At 42.7% G+C, this 18,194-nt stretch overlaps 1 protein-coding gene across 1 annotated transcript in view; it reads right to left on the minus strand.

The window, feature by feature from the left end:
• Positions 1–18,194, minus strand: part of TMEM67 (transmembrane protein 67) — a 989,409-nt gene that overhangs the window by 539,317 nt on the left and 431,898 nt on the right. The window contains exon 14 of the mRNA XM_078687042.1: positions 2,228–2,333. Within this exon, the coding sequence (XP_078543168.1) occupies positions 2,228–2,333 (106 nt within the window). The remainder of the gene's footprint in view (positions 1–2,227; positions 2,334–18,194) is intronic.

Consider the following 18,194-nt stretch of genomic DNA (forward strand, 5'->3'; position numbering starts at 1 on the left):
CCTCCCCATAGGGCTAAGGGTGCCATTGTTGTGGTGACTGAATGTTGTTTTCTGGCTTGCAGATAGCTATTGCCCCCGAATTCAGTTTTTTCCCTTTGCCTCTGGCTAAGCTTTGGTACCTGGCTTCTGCTTGTGTATCAAGCAACAAGTAGGAAACCCGCGTTGCATAATTCACGTGGTTCTGAAAACGCCAAGAACAAAAAAATAGTAATCAAATGTATTTGATACATTTTGGATATCCAATTCTTGACAGCATCAAATACTGATCATAGGTGTGCTAAATGTGCAGGGTGAACACATAGTAATTTCAGTGTAATTATGAGTGACATTTTAACGACTATGAGTGAAACTGCCAGCAAAATAAAACAATGAAGACAAGGGAAACATAAATATCATAAAATTGCCCCCCTCCCCCTCCTTTCGAATTCATGAGGGACTATTTTTTTAAAACTGAAAAGTTTGCAGTCATTACACTTTCAGTGTGATATTGTGATATCTCATCAATACTTAATACAGGCACGGCATTTTATTTTAATGGTATAGCTGAGAACGTGCTTTCTTTGAATATTGTCAGAGCTGGAGTTAGTTATTAGGGGCTTCACAGTAGCCCAAATGAGTCTTTTGACCATTTTCATTTCACTTCACGCACATGACCGTTAATTTAAAATCACTGATGGGTTTGGGTTTCTCGCACTGGCTGTTTTAATGGTGGCACGTCGTCTACATACAGCATTTTCCTTTCAGATAAATACCTATATTGTCTTCTTTTGATCAGATTAATTCCTTTCTTCTCCTTTTGCTGAATGTATTAAAGGTACCTCAGATATGGCTAAACAAATCTGTTTTTCCTTTACTTACAGCCAAATTCCTAGTTGAATCATTGTTCATTTGTTCCCCAGGCAGCAATCATATTTTTTGTGCTTCCTTTGTCCTGATGATGACCTCAAACCAAGGAAGGTCAAAACGCCGTCAACACACACAGGCCGATAAATGGATGTTTATTGTGTCGTGGTACTTTATTGAAACATTGGACATGCTCTATTCATGCACAATATGTTTTCATTTGTCCTTTTCATTGTTTATTGTTCTGTTATGTCTTCCACTCTGCACCGTTTACTTGTTCTTCACAAGAACTATCTGTTCACCTTGAACACACTTGTGATCAATACTTGATGCTGTCACCAATGTATATCCAAAATGTATCAAATAAATTTGATTACTAATTGTGTGGCCATATTTATTAAGGTTACTTACTTACAAATCCTGCCACTGCCCCTGTTGTATGCTTGACTTTATTAACTCTTGGGTGGTTTTGGTAGTCAACAAAGAATGATTTGATGAGGAATTGTTGAGAACATCTGTGAAGCCCATGCCCCTTAAATATTTATCTGAGGGTTTCGCCACATTTTGCGTACAAGTGTGCATTTGTGATGCCCTTGAAAGTCAGCAACATATTACCAACAAATAACAAATTTAAGGAGTCTCATACAAAAGGGACACCCTTGACTAAACCTTCAGTAATCTGCCATCATCCTAAGGCAGGCTTGGGAAAAGGCATGCAGTAGTCTCTGCACCATATCAATCCACCTCATACCTTGATCAGCTCTCTTGAGGATATTCTTTAAGACACGCAGGGAGTAACTGGTCTAACTGCCAAGGCCCAAGGGTGCAACAAGTGTTCTACTGTGCAGCTTAACACGGTCACACAGCAAAGTTCTGCTGATCAGGCCACTGCTTACATAATGGGGCACCATGCTGTACTGTATTTAATAGGCAAGGGCACTTCCCCCGTGCCATCACATTACTTTTATTTTTTATTCTTAAGCATTTCTGATAAACTGACAATGTTGACAATCTCTACACTTTTTCTGTTTGCACATGTGCAACTTATAGCAAATCACTATAAAGATGTTCAACACTTTTAGACTGCATTGTTTTTCATGATTATAAATGCATACACACAACACCATGCAACCAGCTAGTGCTGAGTGCTTGAAAAGCAAAACAGATTATAAAACAAATACTGAGTGATCATAAAACATTAATGAACCAGAGGTGCACAACATGTACCATAGGTATACTGCATAAATCAAGAAAGGTTATATTCAGTCACTAACCCCAATATTTTTATTTTATTTTATTATTGTCTTTATCTAGAAAACGGAACTTCTGAAAATACCAGTTACGAAACAAACAAACAAAAAAAAGTGACATAATAAGAACATACCTCAACGGTCTGCATTTTTTGCTTCTGCACTTGAACATCCGAGTAGGAAACAATAATAAGGGGAGTATATATAGATCCTTTTTGAGTGTTTGGTATGAGTTTGATACTATGAGAAAAAAAAACAACAATACGGTCAGTGAGTCAATAGAGTCAGATTACATAAAACTGTAAGACATAATAGAAGAACAGTTAAACAAATGAGTACACTTCTCAGCAGCTTATATCTTGTGCCAAACACAAATTGGAAAGATAATGATAAAATACATTTCATGTCCACAAATACACACAATACTGGCTTAACTTTATGTTATGTGATCGAGACAGTACTGATGGTAGATATTCAGCGAAAAAAACATAAAATATCATGGGTAACTGTGATGACTATTTATTTTAAGGAAGTAACATCATCTGTAGAATAAAATTATACTTGAAACCCCATAACCAAAGGGCTTGTAGTTGGTCGGAGAGCAGGAGTGTTGATTTTTTTCTACTGTCTATATTGTTTGTTGTCTAGTTTGTGCTGCTAAAGATAGGTCTTACAAAGTAACATTGAGGGCCTTATTACAAGTGTTAACTGTGAAGAGGTCAGTAACTTCTGTTAATGAGGCCCAGTAAAATTTCCCCTGGAGATTATGGCTGATTCGGAAAAGACAATGAACCTGGAAAATATTGATAAGTCTGAAACCAGTAATTACTGATTTCCAAATGAATTCATCTTTTCTCTGGGACACCTCATTATTCCCATGAAATCTGCCCATTTTGGAATTACTGTTAATATGAAATTGAGAGGATGGTGAAAAGGAAATGGGCTTGAGGGGCCCAAACGAAGAGACTTTATAATGAGGCGCAAGGCATTCTACCATGTTTCCTTGCGGATTGAAAAAAAAGTAAGTGATTGTTTTTTAATCAGTACTATTTAACCCATGCAAGACAAGATTTCTATAACAATCAAGTGGAACACAGATTTTGAAAAGTGTGGCGTGTCTTCTAAATGACAAGTGATGCTCCACACATAGAATAAGTGAGAGAAGGAGCTTGCCGGAGGGATAGGCTGGGAAGAAATGATGCATCTTCCTTCGATTCCATCTCGGCAATAGTGCCAGTGAAGGCCATTCCTACACCTTAGAACCACTCTGATGCACTGAAGGGTTTCTCTCTGAGAACTGACAAAATCAAACTTGAGACATTTAAGGTTTAGAGGCTCACTATTGGCCTGTTTGACAGCGAGCCAACCTTTCTCCACTGCTTTCAAACACTTGTTTTTATTTTTGACTCACACTTTTCCATCTAAGGCTGGAAATCAATGATCATTTCATACACTGACATTGATCCGTCAGTTAACTCCTGTTGAACCTTGACATTTGGTACAAAGACAAGGGGGGGAGCAATGAGAAATCAAATGATGGTGTCCCCATCCATCTTTGGGGCACAATGAGATCCCAAAAGTGGTTCCCATGTCTGGGTTGATGGCTATGTGCACCATTTTCTACTTTTCTTTTCTTCATAGGGCCGAGTGAGACGGGGTGGGGTGGGGGGTGGTGGGGTGTAAATGGGTTTTCAGCTAATTATTGTTTCCAGTGTCAAAATGTAACTGTGAATCACCATTTACAAAAAAGACAGAAAAATGTGTGTTTACTTAATGCAAGTTTTGTTTTCTTCTTAAGATCATTTTCATACATTAGATATTACTTATTAAAATGTGCTCTGGGATGCAGCCTATATTCAAATATTAATGTGTTCAGAGAAGATTTCATGATGGAGGATTGTTCAAAATGTTTTGAATCATACTTGCTGACTTTCAGTTACTGTCACATATTATTTTTTGTCACTTTTTTCCTTTAACAGGCCTTGCGTTTGGTGTCTCGAAGCTTGGATTTTGTTTCACTGGCCTGAACACGAACCAGTGTTTCATTGAGATACCTGCCTTTCGACTCCATTATAAAGTGTGTAGTAAGTGAATTAATTTCTCTTTCACACAAAATCTTTAACATGCTAATCTTCCCCGCTCATAGGTTTTCGATGTCTTTTCTTTTAGAGGAGTGGTTTATTGACACCATCATTACCTCTTTCTTTGCAGTGACCTTCTCCTTTTTTCTTCTTGTTGTCTGGAAATTAACAGTCAAACATTCCTCTTTCATAATGTCAGTATTGTTTCAGTGTCTGTGCACAGTACCAGCAGAGCACATTATCTACAATGTCTAGTAGTATATATAATTTGTTTTTTAAATTCGCCTTTCCCTACTTATTGAAATATCCCCCACATTCACGATGAATTTGAAAATCCCCTCAATCGGATTTGCATTTTCTGAAGTATGAAGATCCCTAGAAAAGGCAAATTAAGCTCTGCCATAGGCTAATGGTGTTAATCCTAGAATTATAGTCACATTACTCACTGCAGTGACTTAAGTACTCCTAGGCTTTAGTTTCCTTTCTTCAAGACTCATGTTTTGCTTACATCACAGTTAGGAGAAACAGAAACACATTCTTGCACAGCAGGACTTAAAAATCAGAGGCCTCCACTCCCCAACATTTACTTTGCCTCAGTTACTTTTAACCACACAAGTGACAAGGCTAAACAAGAGGTTAGATAGGCCGTATAAATTAAGGCACTCATACATTTAGTTTATCATAGACACCACAATGGCAAAAAGTATACTTCTTAATCTCTGCTTCCTTAGACCCATACAAAGGATCTTTTCAAAAATAACATGTGATGAGGAAACCAGCGATAATTCACATTTATTTTCTAGTCAAAGATGTCTGCTTTTGTCATGCTGATACACATAGGGCACTAACTTCCAATGAGCAACGTCTGCAAAAAAAAAGAAAGAGGAGAGAAGCCAAGGTTTCCGCTTTCCACATGGCTTAATGAGGGCTACAGATGATTCCCACATCTTAAAAGAGTGAGTATGGATTTTTAAAAGTTGAGGAAGACCCATAAAGAAATAGTTTTTGAGTATCTCGAATACAGTCAATAATACTTATGGGGTTGTTGCTTTCCCCTTATCAACTGTAAATCACATTCATGACAAATAATCTCTTGGATGAACGGAAATTCAAATCTGAGAAATCTACAGACAGTGGAGGGCTCTTTCATTTTCACACAAGAGAATCAAACAGATTACCCTGAGTTAAATTTCCTGGTTGAATTGCATCTACTGGAGCCTACTGTTGTGTGTGCTTTTTTTACCACATGAATCCAAATAATTCTGCCTGTCCTAAAACTTATAAGCCATTAAACGTTGAGGGTTCTAGACTAAATTCAGCAAGATATTTCATATGATTACTGCCCATTACAACGATGTGACTGTGCATATGCCAGAGAACATTGGTCAGAAACCTCCATAAAGTCAAGAATAGCAGCCTGACATGGTCTTGTAGCCAATGCAGTTTTCACAAAAGTGTGCAGTCAGAGCAAAATAGCCTTTGAAGACTCACTATATGAGGTAGCCTGAAGCTGATGCACAAACTAGTCAAAGAAATTGCAAGAGTACAACAGACTGGCAAAATCAGATTGTGCCATTGAAAGAACAAGTTGACTCTGAAAGTGGAAAGGCTCATCATTTGTTGATGGACCATTTCTTCTCAAATGAACTAGTTGGTGTGAAACTGCCATGGATTGCTTTTTCGTGTCTAGTGAGCGATCCACTCTGAATAGGGCTGCAATGAGCAGGGACAGATGTATCCAAGATTCTCCAAGTGAGATAGCTTGAATAGGCTAATCAAAGTAAAACAGATGTGATTACTCAGTCGTTTACTCCAGGAAAACTTTGCAAGGAGGCAAGCCCATTCTAATAAATAGCACCATGTATGGATAATGTGTGCCCCTACTACAAACAGTACAAACCATGTGATTACTCAGTCGTTTACTCCAGGAAAACTTTGCAAGGAGGCAAGCACACTCTGATAAATAGCACCATGTATGGATAATGTGTGCCCCTACTACAAACAGTACAAACCATTACAGAGGCAGCCAAATAATCATTCGGCAGATTTATGGAAAACAGCAAAATCCCTTGATGTATTTCAGATATAGTACCATGATGACAATCTTAAACAAATATAGAACGAAATGCAAGTACAGCATGAAATGTACAGAAGACTTCGCATTCTCCTGTCCATTACAAAAACTGGCAGTAGAATGCCAGGCTAAATAAATCTTGGTGGGTAAGAACCTGTTCAGTTCTTTCCATGTGTAAATGTTTACACACATTATGAGAATTGGAGAGTCCACTCACTGGGACACAAAATATGCAATTTGGGTAAAGGAACAAGTTATAAACAAGCATTAAAAATTCAATAGATTTCGCCTTTGATTAAGTTAAAGCTATTTGCTTTGCTATAGAATACCATTAGCAAAGCAAATAACTTTAACTTAATCAAAGGCGAGACCTATTGCATTTTCAACGCTTTTTTGTCTCTGCTTCCTCATTGTCACTGTTTTTCTGCCCTTTCCATCCTCCTTTTCTGTGTTTCTCTCTTATGCTCTCGATCAAACTTTGTGAAAGAAAATAAGTTTGAGTGCTGGTGGATCCCGCCGGCAACCACCAGCTCAAATTAAGCACCCACGTGTAGAGAAATTAAGCACAAACATGAAACTCTTGCCTAGATAAATAATAAACCCTATTTAGCCCCAACTGCAAAATATGCAACAACCAAGGGCATCCGAACAAAAGCTGTTTGGAACCACTGTGAGATAATGGCATAATGGAGCTCTGAAGTGGGCGAGACATGGGGCACGAGCGCATGAAAGGAAAGACTAGGGAGACAGGTTGGAGGGAAGGGTGGGTGGACCGGAAGAAGGATGGAAGGGCGAGTGGAGAGCAAGAAGGAGATGGGTGGAAGATATGGAAGGAAGAATGTGGAAATGGATGCAAAGCATGATGGGTGGAGACAAAGATGATTTGTTAGAAAGCAAAATAGAAGAATGAATAGCGATGGAAGGAAGGAAGAGCAAAGAGAAGGGTGGATCAATTGAAGGAGCGAAGCATGGATGTAATAATGGAGATAAATAAAGCTAGATGGAATAAGAGGTCAGACGGACAAAAGGATGGTCAGAGAAAGACAGATGAGAGCTGTAGGAATGGATGGATGGATTACCAGAAGAAAGAAAGGAAGGATGGAGGAAGCATGTTAGAATTAATTAAGAATGAATCCATAATATAATAAAGTGCAAAGTGTGTTGTGGAGAAGGCAAATCGCTGTGACAGGTATTGAGAGAAGAAACATGTGACCAACATTTGGGAACCCTATGTCATTGCTAGATGACCTCTAGCAATGGAGAGACCGAAGGTCGAATATCATCCAAAGCTATTAGTGTTGAAGCTGTAGATACCCTTTTCTTACTTGATGTAAAAGAATTGGACCTGGGTGGAGGACAAAGGGGATTTATGGTGAGAGTCTAAGGAAGCTAATGAAGTGGTTGAGGTATGATGTGGCAGTAGAGGAGGGGAAAATGTAGCACATTTGAGGCCTTTGGATGAGAGTCAGGTGCTAATGTATGTGGATTGGAGGGTGTTGTTTTGCGAGAGCTTGTATGGTCTGAAGGTAGCCTTCCTCAGGTAAGAGCCTACATGACACAGTCCAATTATAGCTAGTAATTGAGTGGTCAACAGGGATTGCAAATAGTTGGTAAAGTGAGTGATAAACAAAAGGAAAGTAAGGAAAGGTGTGTGAAAATACAACTGAACGAGGCTGGAAGATGATGATCAAGTTAGAGTGGTAAAAGGGACTGGGAAGGCTTGGGTCCTGTCACCATCCGGCCTGGACCGCACTTAATTAAGTAAACACACAAAATGGCCGGACAGCTTATGTTGAGGTATCGATACACGACCTGGTACCGTAAATTACCAAGGTGAACAGACGTGTGTCTGAAATTATTTTTTATTTTATACAAAGTTTTTAGAAAAAAGTTTTTAAAGCGTCAAAAAGACACACCAAGACATTCAACAAATTATATCAACAATACATTACATAAATAAACACCGTAATACAAATAAATGGAATTTTCAATCAATGAGATCCAAATAAACAAAAACATTCCTTGGACGGACAACTGTGATATGCCTACAACTGAGTAGTCTGTGAGGCACCAATCCTAGGTATAAAACAAACAAGTGGTCGAGCAGTATGAAACACTGGCCTACTTGTTTAGCGTCTGCAAGAACAAACCAAATGCATTTCTACATCAAGTGCTAGAACAATAGGAATTACATGGAAGTCAATTCACAATTTAACATGCATGAATTCATTCCTATTGCGCCTTCCAACATTGGTATCTTGCAGGAAAGAACGTCGACGCGTTTCGAACCCAGGTATGTTAAAGGGTTCTCATCAGGACATGGATTGGGGGGTCGTTGTCACTACAAAGTAATTACAAACATTGTGTCAGAGAGAGGCTAATCTAAAAGAACTTCTCGCAGAGACTCACACTTAAATAAAAATTCGGGGTACCTTAGTGGCTGGGATGTTGGATCGATTCCCTGCAATCAAAGTAAGGTATAGATCTACATTAGAATCAGGCCTCGACATTTCCTCTATATTAAGCGGGTGGACAGCCGCATCACAAACATACCTTAGTAATGCGCCCAAAGCGATCGCTGGGAGGGGTGCCGGCACACGTGAATTGTACGAATTTCCGATCAGAAAGAGCTGAAAAAACGGGGAACTCCTGTCAGTGAACCGCATCAGTTACATAGATGTGGTGAAAAAAGTTCATGCTGAATCAAGTCATACCTTCAGTTAACGGGGATGAGTCCCTCCATAACCGCTCGAACAAGCGGCGGCTGCCGCCTGAAGTCGTGCGCTGTTGGGATAGAGAACGGGCGTTTTAGTGCAACGTTCCAATTCCCTTTCTTTTACGACAGAGGGAATACAAATGGCATTGTACATGACTTACTTTTCTCTCGTGGTTCAAGAACGTGGAAATTAGGCACCCAGCTCAGGGTTAACCGACCGTTCGTGGCTGGAAGGGGCGTGTCTAGTGATATTTATCCCCGCGCTCAGCGCGGTGCACCGTGGGAGACGTAGTTCTCACAGCATCTTTGCATCGGATGTCAAGGATATTTCGTGAGATAGAGGAGGCATGAATAGATCAAATAGCGCGTTAGTCCTGCAGCTAAAAGACTCTTTGTTCTGATCCACAAAACGATGTGGTCTTACATCGTCGCACGATCAGTAACGGGTAGCAGCAAAAGCGAGCGGCAAACAAGTGCATCATTATAGGTTACTGAATTCATTTAAGTCATTTAATCAATCCAGAGCAGTGTTAAACTTCAGGATAAGGTACGCCTCCTTTTGTGCCAACCGTGCATCTGGGTCGCCACCCACTCCTGGGGTATTTTTTATACTTGCAAGGATAGTCCATTTCAGGTCATTGACCGAGTGTGCCTTCTTCAAAAAATGGGACACCAGTGGGGCTGTCAGTACTTTGTTATTTAATCATGATCTATGTTGAATTATGCGCTGGCGCACTTCCTGGGTGGTTTTGCCAATGTAGACCTTGGCGCAGGGGCATGTGATGGCGTAGACTGCATACTTGGTCTTGCAATTCGTGAAGTCTTCATGGCGCCAATGCTTTTTTCCATCCGTGAAATGGCTACCTTCAATCGTGAGGCTGCATACTGAACATGTACCGCACTTGTGATGACCTTTCACGGGTCCCATGTTGAAGAGTGTGCTCTGTATTTCCTTTTTCGGAATACTTCGAGTAGGGGCAATTTGTTGACCAATACTCCTGTTTTTCTTCAACGCAAACAGCGGTTTGCCGATCTCAGGGATGATTTCCTCGACGAGGTGCCAATTGCTCCGTATGATCTTTTGTACCGGATTGGTATGTGGTCCAAACGTGGTGACGCAGACCATCCTATCCAGGTTTGGTTTGTCCCTCTTCTGTAGTAGCTGTTCTCGAGGAGTCCATCTCGCTCTTTTCATCGAGTGTTTGAGCAATTTGGCTGGGTATCCTCTTTCCTTCAGCTTGGTTGTCAAGGCCTCCCCATGTATCATGAAGTCTTCTGTGGACGAACAGTTCCTTCTAACCCTTAGGTACTGCCCATAGGGTAGATTGTTTCGCAAACTTTTTGGATGGTAGCTGTTGTAATGAAGGCAATTGTTTTTGTCCGTTTTTTTCTTGTACAGAGTAGACTTGTGGCCTTCGGGCGTGGATTTGATCTCAACATCCAAGAATGGCATGGTTTTATGATCATACGACAGGCTGAATTTGATATCTGGACTTCGATCGTTTAGCCAGCCATGGAATTCTTCCAGGGATTGTGGTGTACCATTCCAGATGCACCACACGTCATCTATATACCTCAGCCATTGCCCAATGTGGGCTATGTACGGATTGTTGTTAAACACGTACCTTTCCTCGTACTGGGCCATAAACAGTATGGCCATTTCTGGTGCAAATGGACAGCCCATCGCCGATCCCTTGATTTGTAGAAACATCTCATCTTCAAATACGAAAAAGTTCTTTTTTAGGGCCAGAGCTGCCAACTTCACAATCAACTCGGTCGGGACTCTATGTGGACGGGGTCTGGATTCCAGATACATTTAATCACGTCAACTCCATCCTGCTGTGGAATCTGGGTATAGAGCGACGAGACGTCCATTGTGGCTAACAGTTGTATATTCGGGTCAAATTGCGTGAGTGGTGGCAGTGATCAGAGAACATGTAGGAAGAACTTTCAATACAGAAGGATTATTGGAACTTAAGAGACTGGAAGAGTGGAGTGGTTTGGTTGCAGGAATAGGCCGAGGGAGACAGAAGTACCCAGGTGAGTGTAAGCTTTCAGTTAATGAGAAAATTAAGTTTCTAAAATGAAGGAGTTGGGGTTGAAGGAAAATGGGGAGCAGCCATGGAAACTTCTTCAGAAATGACAAGCAAATCAAGATATTCAGTTAGAAAAAATGGAGCACAAACTAGGCTAGTAAGTAGGTTTTGCTGCAACTCATTCAGCATAAGTGGAGCAGTAATGTGGAGAAACAATTGCCATCAAGCATAAATTGAAAAAATATTAAGGGAATTCCACTGTTAAGTTATGGAATTCATTTGGGCAAACTCAATCATCCACAAGTTTGCGAGCTGCTAAGTCGCCCTCCTCCTAGGACTGTTGAAAAATATGCTTAATAAATAAAGGAGACCTGATGTTTACATTTCTGCCTGGAGCACAGGCCTGCTGTCAATACTGGAAGAGGATGTACAACAATGTGCAACACAAAAAGTGGAAAAATGTGGGACGGCTGAAAGTAGGGTGTTCCGACTGTCTGCCGAGCTAATAAGTGCAGGAGTTTGATTTTCTATCCCCTCCCTCAAAGTGTCCTTCACTAAGATCTAAATAACTCCAGTACTTTTAACCCCTGGAAGAACCCCGCTCCTCTCATGGCCCGAAGACTGCAACTAATGGTCAATGTGTGAGTCTTTCTGAACCCTTTTTTCATTCAAAGTCCCATACAGCACTGAACAGTGCGTGACAATGTAGAGGACTACATGGGTGGCGGCCCGCTGGGCTCTGGAAGAGAATGACGGAATCATGTACGCCTATCCCACCTGTACTCAAAAGTAACTCCTACTGGGACGGGTATTCCACAGCTCACTGTAAGTCAGTCCACCATCTTGAACGAGGTCATATTGGAAAACTGTTAAATATTCAACATTGATTTTCTGTTGTGTTTTTTTTTGTTAACATCAACGGAACACTGCCTTGACTTTGAATTCCAACATACTACAATTAGTCATGTTTGTACATCAGCTAATGTGTAGAATGATGGAAGTGAAGCAGTCGGGCAACATGAGACTCACAGTGGGACTGAGGAAATAAATGTCAGGGGCTGGAGACTGGGCCTTGTCAGTGTGCATGCCTTGACATTCTGAGGTGAACCAGTGTTTCCTGATCAAAATTAACAATCACGTGGTTTATCCTTCGTAGAGCCTTTTACTCCATTTAACGTGGTGTCCCTGATCCAGAAAACCGCAGTCTGCGATGAATATTAGCAAGGTCAGTGTCAGCGAATTAAGCAGGTCAGCTGTGCTTATCATTAGCTCACTATTTTAACAAGAGATTACGATAAAACATAGTGCCATTAATTGTAATGCATTTCAAGCATTTCAACTAAGCACTCCCATTTTTACTGGAAGTATCTTAAAACAACTCCTCCACAGATTAATAAACCAAGGCTCCAGTAAAACAACATTAGCAGGACAGCGCGGCGCAAAAGCCATCAGAGAGGCTCCCTTGACTTAACTCTGAGCTGTGACAAAAGCGCAATGTGCCCCAATGCAAGCGAGAAAATTAGCCCTTAATTCCCCGGTTTGGTAGTTTAAAAAAACAGCTACTGATTGGGGTGGATTGGGTCCCCGCATCTCCAGGCCCCGGTGCACACTGTACCTGCTTCACTATTACATCTACGCTCCTTGACTTAACTGGACTGGACCCGGGTATCTGTATACCCTCTGTCGGAGACTGATACACACAGACCCGCCTGGACAGACACACGATTGCACTCCTCCACACAACTAGCTCGAGCAAGTACAGGCTCCATGCAGCCACAGACAGCCACGCAACAGAACACGCTACACAAAAACACGGACAAGCTTAATACAGACATACAGAGCCACTCGGCATACGCACTCCATACGAAACAAGCACGAACGCCCCACAACCACACCACAAAAAGTGATTGACAAGCGCAGGCTAAAAACACAGCCACTCAATATTTTAACTCTACACACAAACACGCACAAATTCTATCCACCCACACTTGACACGTTGACTAGCTGGCTCCATATATACACACACACTCGGACATGTTCCTCCACACAAAACACACTGACAAGCAGGCTTCACATATTAACGCACACAGGCGTAAAAAATACAGACACACGTACAGGAATAAAGAAACCCACTGACGCGAGACATAACTGCCCCTGCACACAACACACATGCACAAGCAGCGCACACACATTGCACAAGTACTTACTGACTCACAAGCACACACATATACCCGCAAACTCCAAACATGTACTCGGGCACACCACACATACCTGAGCGCTCAATGTACACATCTATACACTCTATACACCCAAAGTACAAATACTTGTGAAGCACACAGGCACACACTGAGTTTCATACCCACAGACCCGAAAAACATTTACAGACACGTCGCATACGTATGGATTCCCAGAAAAACAGGCACGCACACACACACACGCGCCAGGCAGATGAACACAACCCCGCACGGCGCATCATAAATCCACACGCAGCCGCAGCGCTCACCGTCCCGGGCCTCCTCTCCGCAGCTGCAGTTGTGCTTGATCTCCTTGCCGATGTAACAGTGAATGACAAAGGTCACGTTGTTGTTGTTGGTGCTCGGCTCCTTCAGCGGTTTCATCCTCACCAGATAAAAGGCTTTCTTCCATGCCTTTTCCTGACCGCCCGTGTCTGGGGCACAGCCCTCCCTGCAGCCCGGCGGCGAGAGGGAGGCGGCGGCGGAGGAGGCAGCAGAGAAGGAAAACATCTTGGGCTGCCTGGCGTGTGTGAAATCCGCCAGGCAGGAGAGGAGATGTGACAGTAAGATCCGCCCTGTTTTGTTCTGAGGAGTGATGGGCAGAAAATCCAACAGCTTTTGGTAAAAGAGAGAAATTGGAGGAGTTGGGTCAGGGGACCCTAAACCAGTTTTGGGGGAGAGGGGGGCAAGATGGGAAATGATGAGGGAAAGACGATATTGCTCCATTTTCTGTGCAATGTGGTGGTATTGGGGCAGAAAGATCGCACAACATTTTTATGGTGTCGAAAGAAGAGTATGAACTGTGTGACACACTTCTTATTTCTCGACGGAGGGGGGGCAGAGGACCCCACGTTTTTGGGGGTGGGGTATGTGTAGATTGCGAGCGAGATGGGTATGAGTGCTAACGCATTTGTTTGGGGACTTGTGGGCGGGGGGGGGAATTGTGGGACAGAAAGATCCCACGGCCAACCGAACAAGGTGACTTTTGTTCCCCCATAAGTCAACGGCATTTCATTTCAGAAAGAGCCGTTATCACTCAGCATTTGTGTGTGTCAGCAGCCCGGCCAGCTCTTCGAGGGGCCGGGCAGGGTGCGAGCGTTCACACGGGGAGGGGGCGCGGTGGGTCAGGCCCAACCCGCGGGCCCCTTCCCCATGGCAACGGACACAGCTAAAAAGATTGCTGGTTTCTTTTTACAGTAATTGCGTCCGACAAAAGAGGGAACAATTAAGCAAACATTTGGACAGCGAGGAGGTTGCTTCTGGGTCAATCAGCGGGGAATCTCACTCTTTACCTTTATCAGTCCGCACGTTTACACGAGAGCTCAAGTCTAACTTTCTCTTTTTAAAACCGTACCTTCACCAGTAACAGATAGTTAAATCTGTGCTCCAAACTGGCTGAATGAAAGACAGTCCTCCGTTTTATTGCTGCATCGCTCGCCATGACGTAGACTTTACTTGTTTTTCTGCCGTCCCACTTGGACGGCCTCGGCCTGCTGGCGTACAAGGTTTATTATCTTCTTTATGGGATCATCTGTTTGGACCCATAAAGGAGATAACAAACCTTTTACACCAGCAGTAAGTCGGGGCAGCCAGTCCAAGTGGGATGGACAAAAAACAGAAATGTGTACGTCAGAGTATGCTCTTTCCCAATGGCTGACCACCGTTCAGCATGAACGGTGACGCCGGCCAATGGGAAAGAGGGGCGGGGCTTAAAGCCCGCTAGTGAAATCTCCCCAATAACACTAAATCTCGCCAGCAACACTGCGCATGTGCGCAGTCTTAAGCTAGGCTTCGACCTAAAAAGAAGATGGCATTACAGTCAACAGACCCAAGGGTTACCCCTTCAATGTTTTGATATTCTGAATTACACACTGGTGCAACAAAGCAGTTCACCAATTATAAACAGATAATAACTTTGGGCATATACGGTTATGTCTGACTGAAAGAAATGAAGATGAGCAGAGGACTTTTTTTCATACCTCCACCTCATTTGAGGGCATATTCGGTTACATTTCCCTAGCCCTAAACAGAGTAAAGGGTGTAGCCAGGTATCTGCAGACAAAGAACAAATTGATAGGTATCTCACAGCATTCCCTGTAAACTATGCACACTTGAAAGAAAGGCATTTTGAATGGAGAACGTGCCTGTCAGATGACTCGCAGGGAATAAGAGATGCTTATCCGATTTTGCCCCCCACCCCAATCCAGGTAAGCCATAGTAGGCAAATATAGTTGTGAGAATTTATTATACCTTCACTTGTGGAATAGTTTCATATATGGATTAAAAATGTCATACTTATAATGCAAATACTAGCAAAGGCAATCAAGATCAGAGTTAAAAAAAATGAAACTACCCAACATTACTGTTTGTTAGTGATAATTTCAGCCTACACTTATTTTCTGATAGGCCAGTCTGTAAAACTCTTCCAGCACACTTCAGTTCAGACCACATGATTGGGCTGCTTGGCTTATCAGCAGGAATTTTTCTGGCTCCAGATGTGGGTGATCAGATGTAGATGCTCTTCCTCTCTCAAAAGAAAGAGAGGCTTATATATGTCTGTGATTGGACAGAGTGCTTTCCTTGTTAGGATGGCATGGCAGTCCATGGCTGGGTGTTAGTGCATAGTAACCCATAGCTGTGCTCAGTAACTTGGAAACTGTTGCCAGAGCAGGTGACATGCAATCATTCATCGCAGAAACTTCCTGCCGAAACTCAGCTGAGAAGTAGTCAGTGAATTCTGAATCTCACACTAGAAGATATTATAATGTCCATATACCATCTGCATGCATATGAAGAAATGTATTTGTTGCAGTATCATATCATTATGACACTATGCACACAACAAATATTGTTAGGGCTTGTCGGATTACAAACAAGAAATGGTAAGTACACATAATTAAGTAGTCATTATACCCTACCATAAGAGTGAACATTTGTCAAGTATCGATGAAAGAATAATAAAAGAAATCACTCAACTTAAGGTATGCAAACCCCTATATAACAAGGACATCATGCAGATCGACTTAGTTCCACTACTTACGCCACATATTGTGCAAGAACGTTCTTAACTAAAGATCTAAATTGCATCTTACCATCAAATGGAATGTCTCTCACTGTTTCCTGAGCTTCCTAGATAGACATTAAGACCTTTCAATTACACATATTAACATCTCCTGCTTCTGATCCCTGCTGTCTGAGAGACTATTTAGAAATATTTGAGGAAGCAAGGCCAAGTGGTCCCTTAACCCCCCCCCCCACGCCACTATGTGGAAGGGAATTATTTGCATGCTGCCTAAGCGGGGTGGCGACCCCATGGTCCCATACTCATATAGGCCACTGACTATGATAAACACAGACACCAAGGTACTCTGTTGAATCCTAGCTCTGAGCATTAGATCGGTAGTGGGGCAACTGATACATGAGGATCAATGTGGTTTTATACCTGGCCGTAGTACGGCCACTAACCTTCAGCACTTAACTCCCATACTGCAGTTGGTGAGTAAGAGTGATACAGAGATGGCACTGATGGCCTAGATATTGCTAAGGCATTTCGACATGCTTGACTGGCCTACCTGATGGAAGTCCTGGGGCATATGGACTTTGGACCTGTTTTTCAGTCTGGTTGCAGTTAATATTCAGAGATCCCTGTGACAGGGTTCAGAGTGGGGTATTCTTTCAGAGGACTGGGGAGTGGAGAGGGGCTGAAACGGGGAAGCCGCCTCTCCCCATGGTCATTAAACCCCTGCTGATATGACTATGCATAGCCCTTTTAGGACGTGGGGTGACGGTCAGTGACTCCACTCACTTGGTGTTCCTCTATGTTGACGATGCATTGTTCTACTTGCAGCAGCCGAGGGAGGCAGCGCAGGAATTGTTGTGATACTTGGTAGTTTATGGGGAGGTGGCGGGCCTCAAGATCAATAGGTCAAAGTCCCTCCTCCTTCCACTGGGCGGACGTGCAGGTAGGACAAGGGAGCAACTGCCGGACCATGGAGTCGGGATGGGAACTGGACATTTTTCGATACTTAGGTGTAAGAGTGACTGGGGCCCCTGGAATCAATATAAGTACAATGTAGGTATGGCGATCAATGGGCTGCCTGCTTCGATACGTTTTTTTTCCTTCCTGCCTTTGTCCACGATGGAAAAGGTGGCTGTTGCCAAAAATATTTTTTACCATAGATGCCTTTATGAAGTATAACACTCGATTTATCCACTGTCCCCAGAGACGTTCCAGACATTTAACAGCCTACTGATCTCAAAGGTGGGGATGGGAAGGAGAAGTAGGGTTGCCCTCGATACTCTGAAGCATAATCAGGACGATGGGGGGGGCTGGGATTTCCAGATGTTGAACTGTATTATTATGCAGCACATCTACAGTATGAGTCAAAATTAGCCATCGAGACAGGCAACTGGGAGAAGACACTAGTTAAGGGAATGTGGTAATGATAAACCCTGATTAAAGAGGGGCAGTAAGGCTGAGGATGAGTACCCCTATCTGGTGTGACATAACTACTGCGTATGGGTGTATGGGTCATTCTCTAGGGACCTGGAGGTGTGGGTTCTAAAGCCCTGCCGGGATATAAAAAAAGCATGTTCGTCCTGCAGTGGCAGACAGGGGTCTGCAAATAACTGGGTGACTTATATCATGCGGATCAGTTCATCTCCTTTCAGGAGGTCGGAGAGGAGTTCCCAGTGGGCGAGAGACAGCACATGCGATTTGAAAGAATTCGCTGGAACTGCCAGGGAAATCTGGACAGGGTTCCCTAATGCACCGACCCTGACTGAGACGCTACAAATGATGTTACATGCAGAAGAAGGCGGACATCTGATATCCGTGCTGTACACAGCTCTGAAAGCTGATAGACCTAGAAGAGATCTAGCTGCCTGTGCTCCTGGAGCCCTGAGCTTGGGGAAGAGCTTACTGACATGGAATGGGGCACAACATGTGCACTGGTAAAGG

This window comes from Lissotriton helveticus, chromosome 4_1 (assembly GCF_964261635.1).
Source record: "Lissotriton helveticus chromosome 4_1, aLisHel1.1, whole genome shotgun sequence".
Lineage (NCBI taxonomy): Eukaryota > Metazoa > Chordata > Amphibia > Caudata > Salamandridae > Lissotriton > Lissotriton helveticus.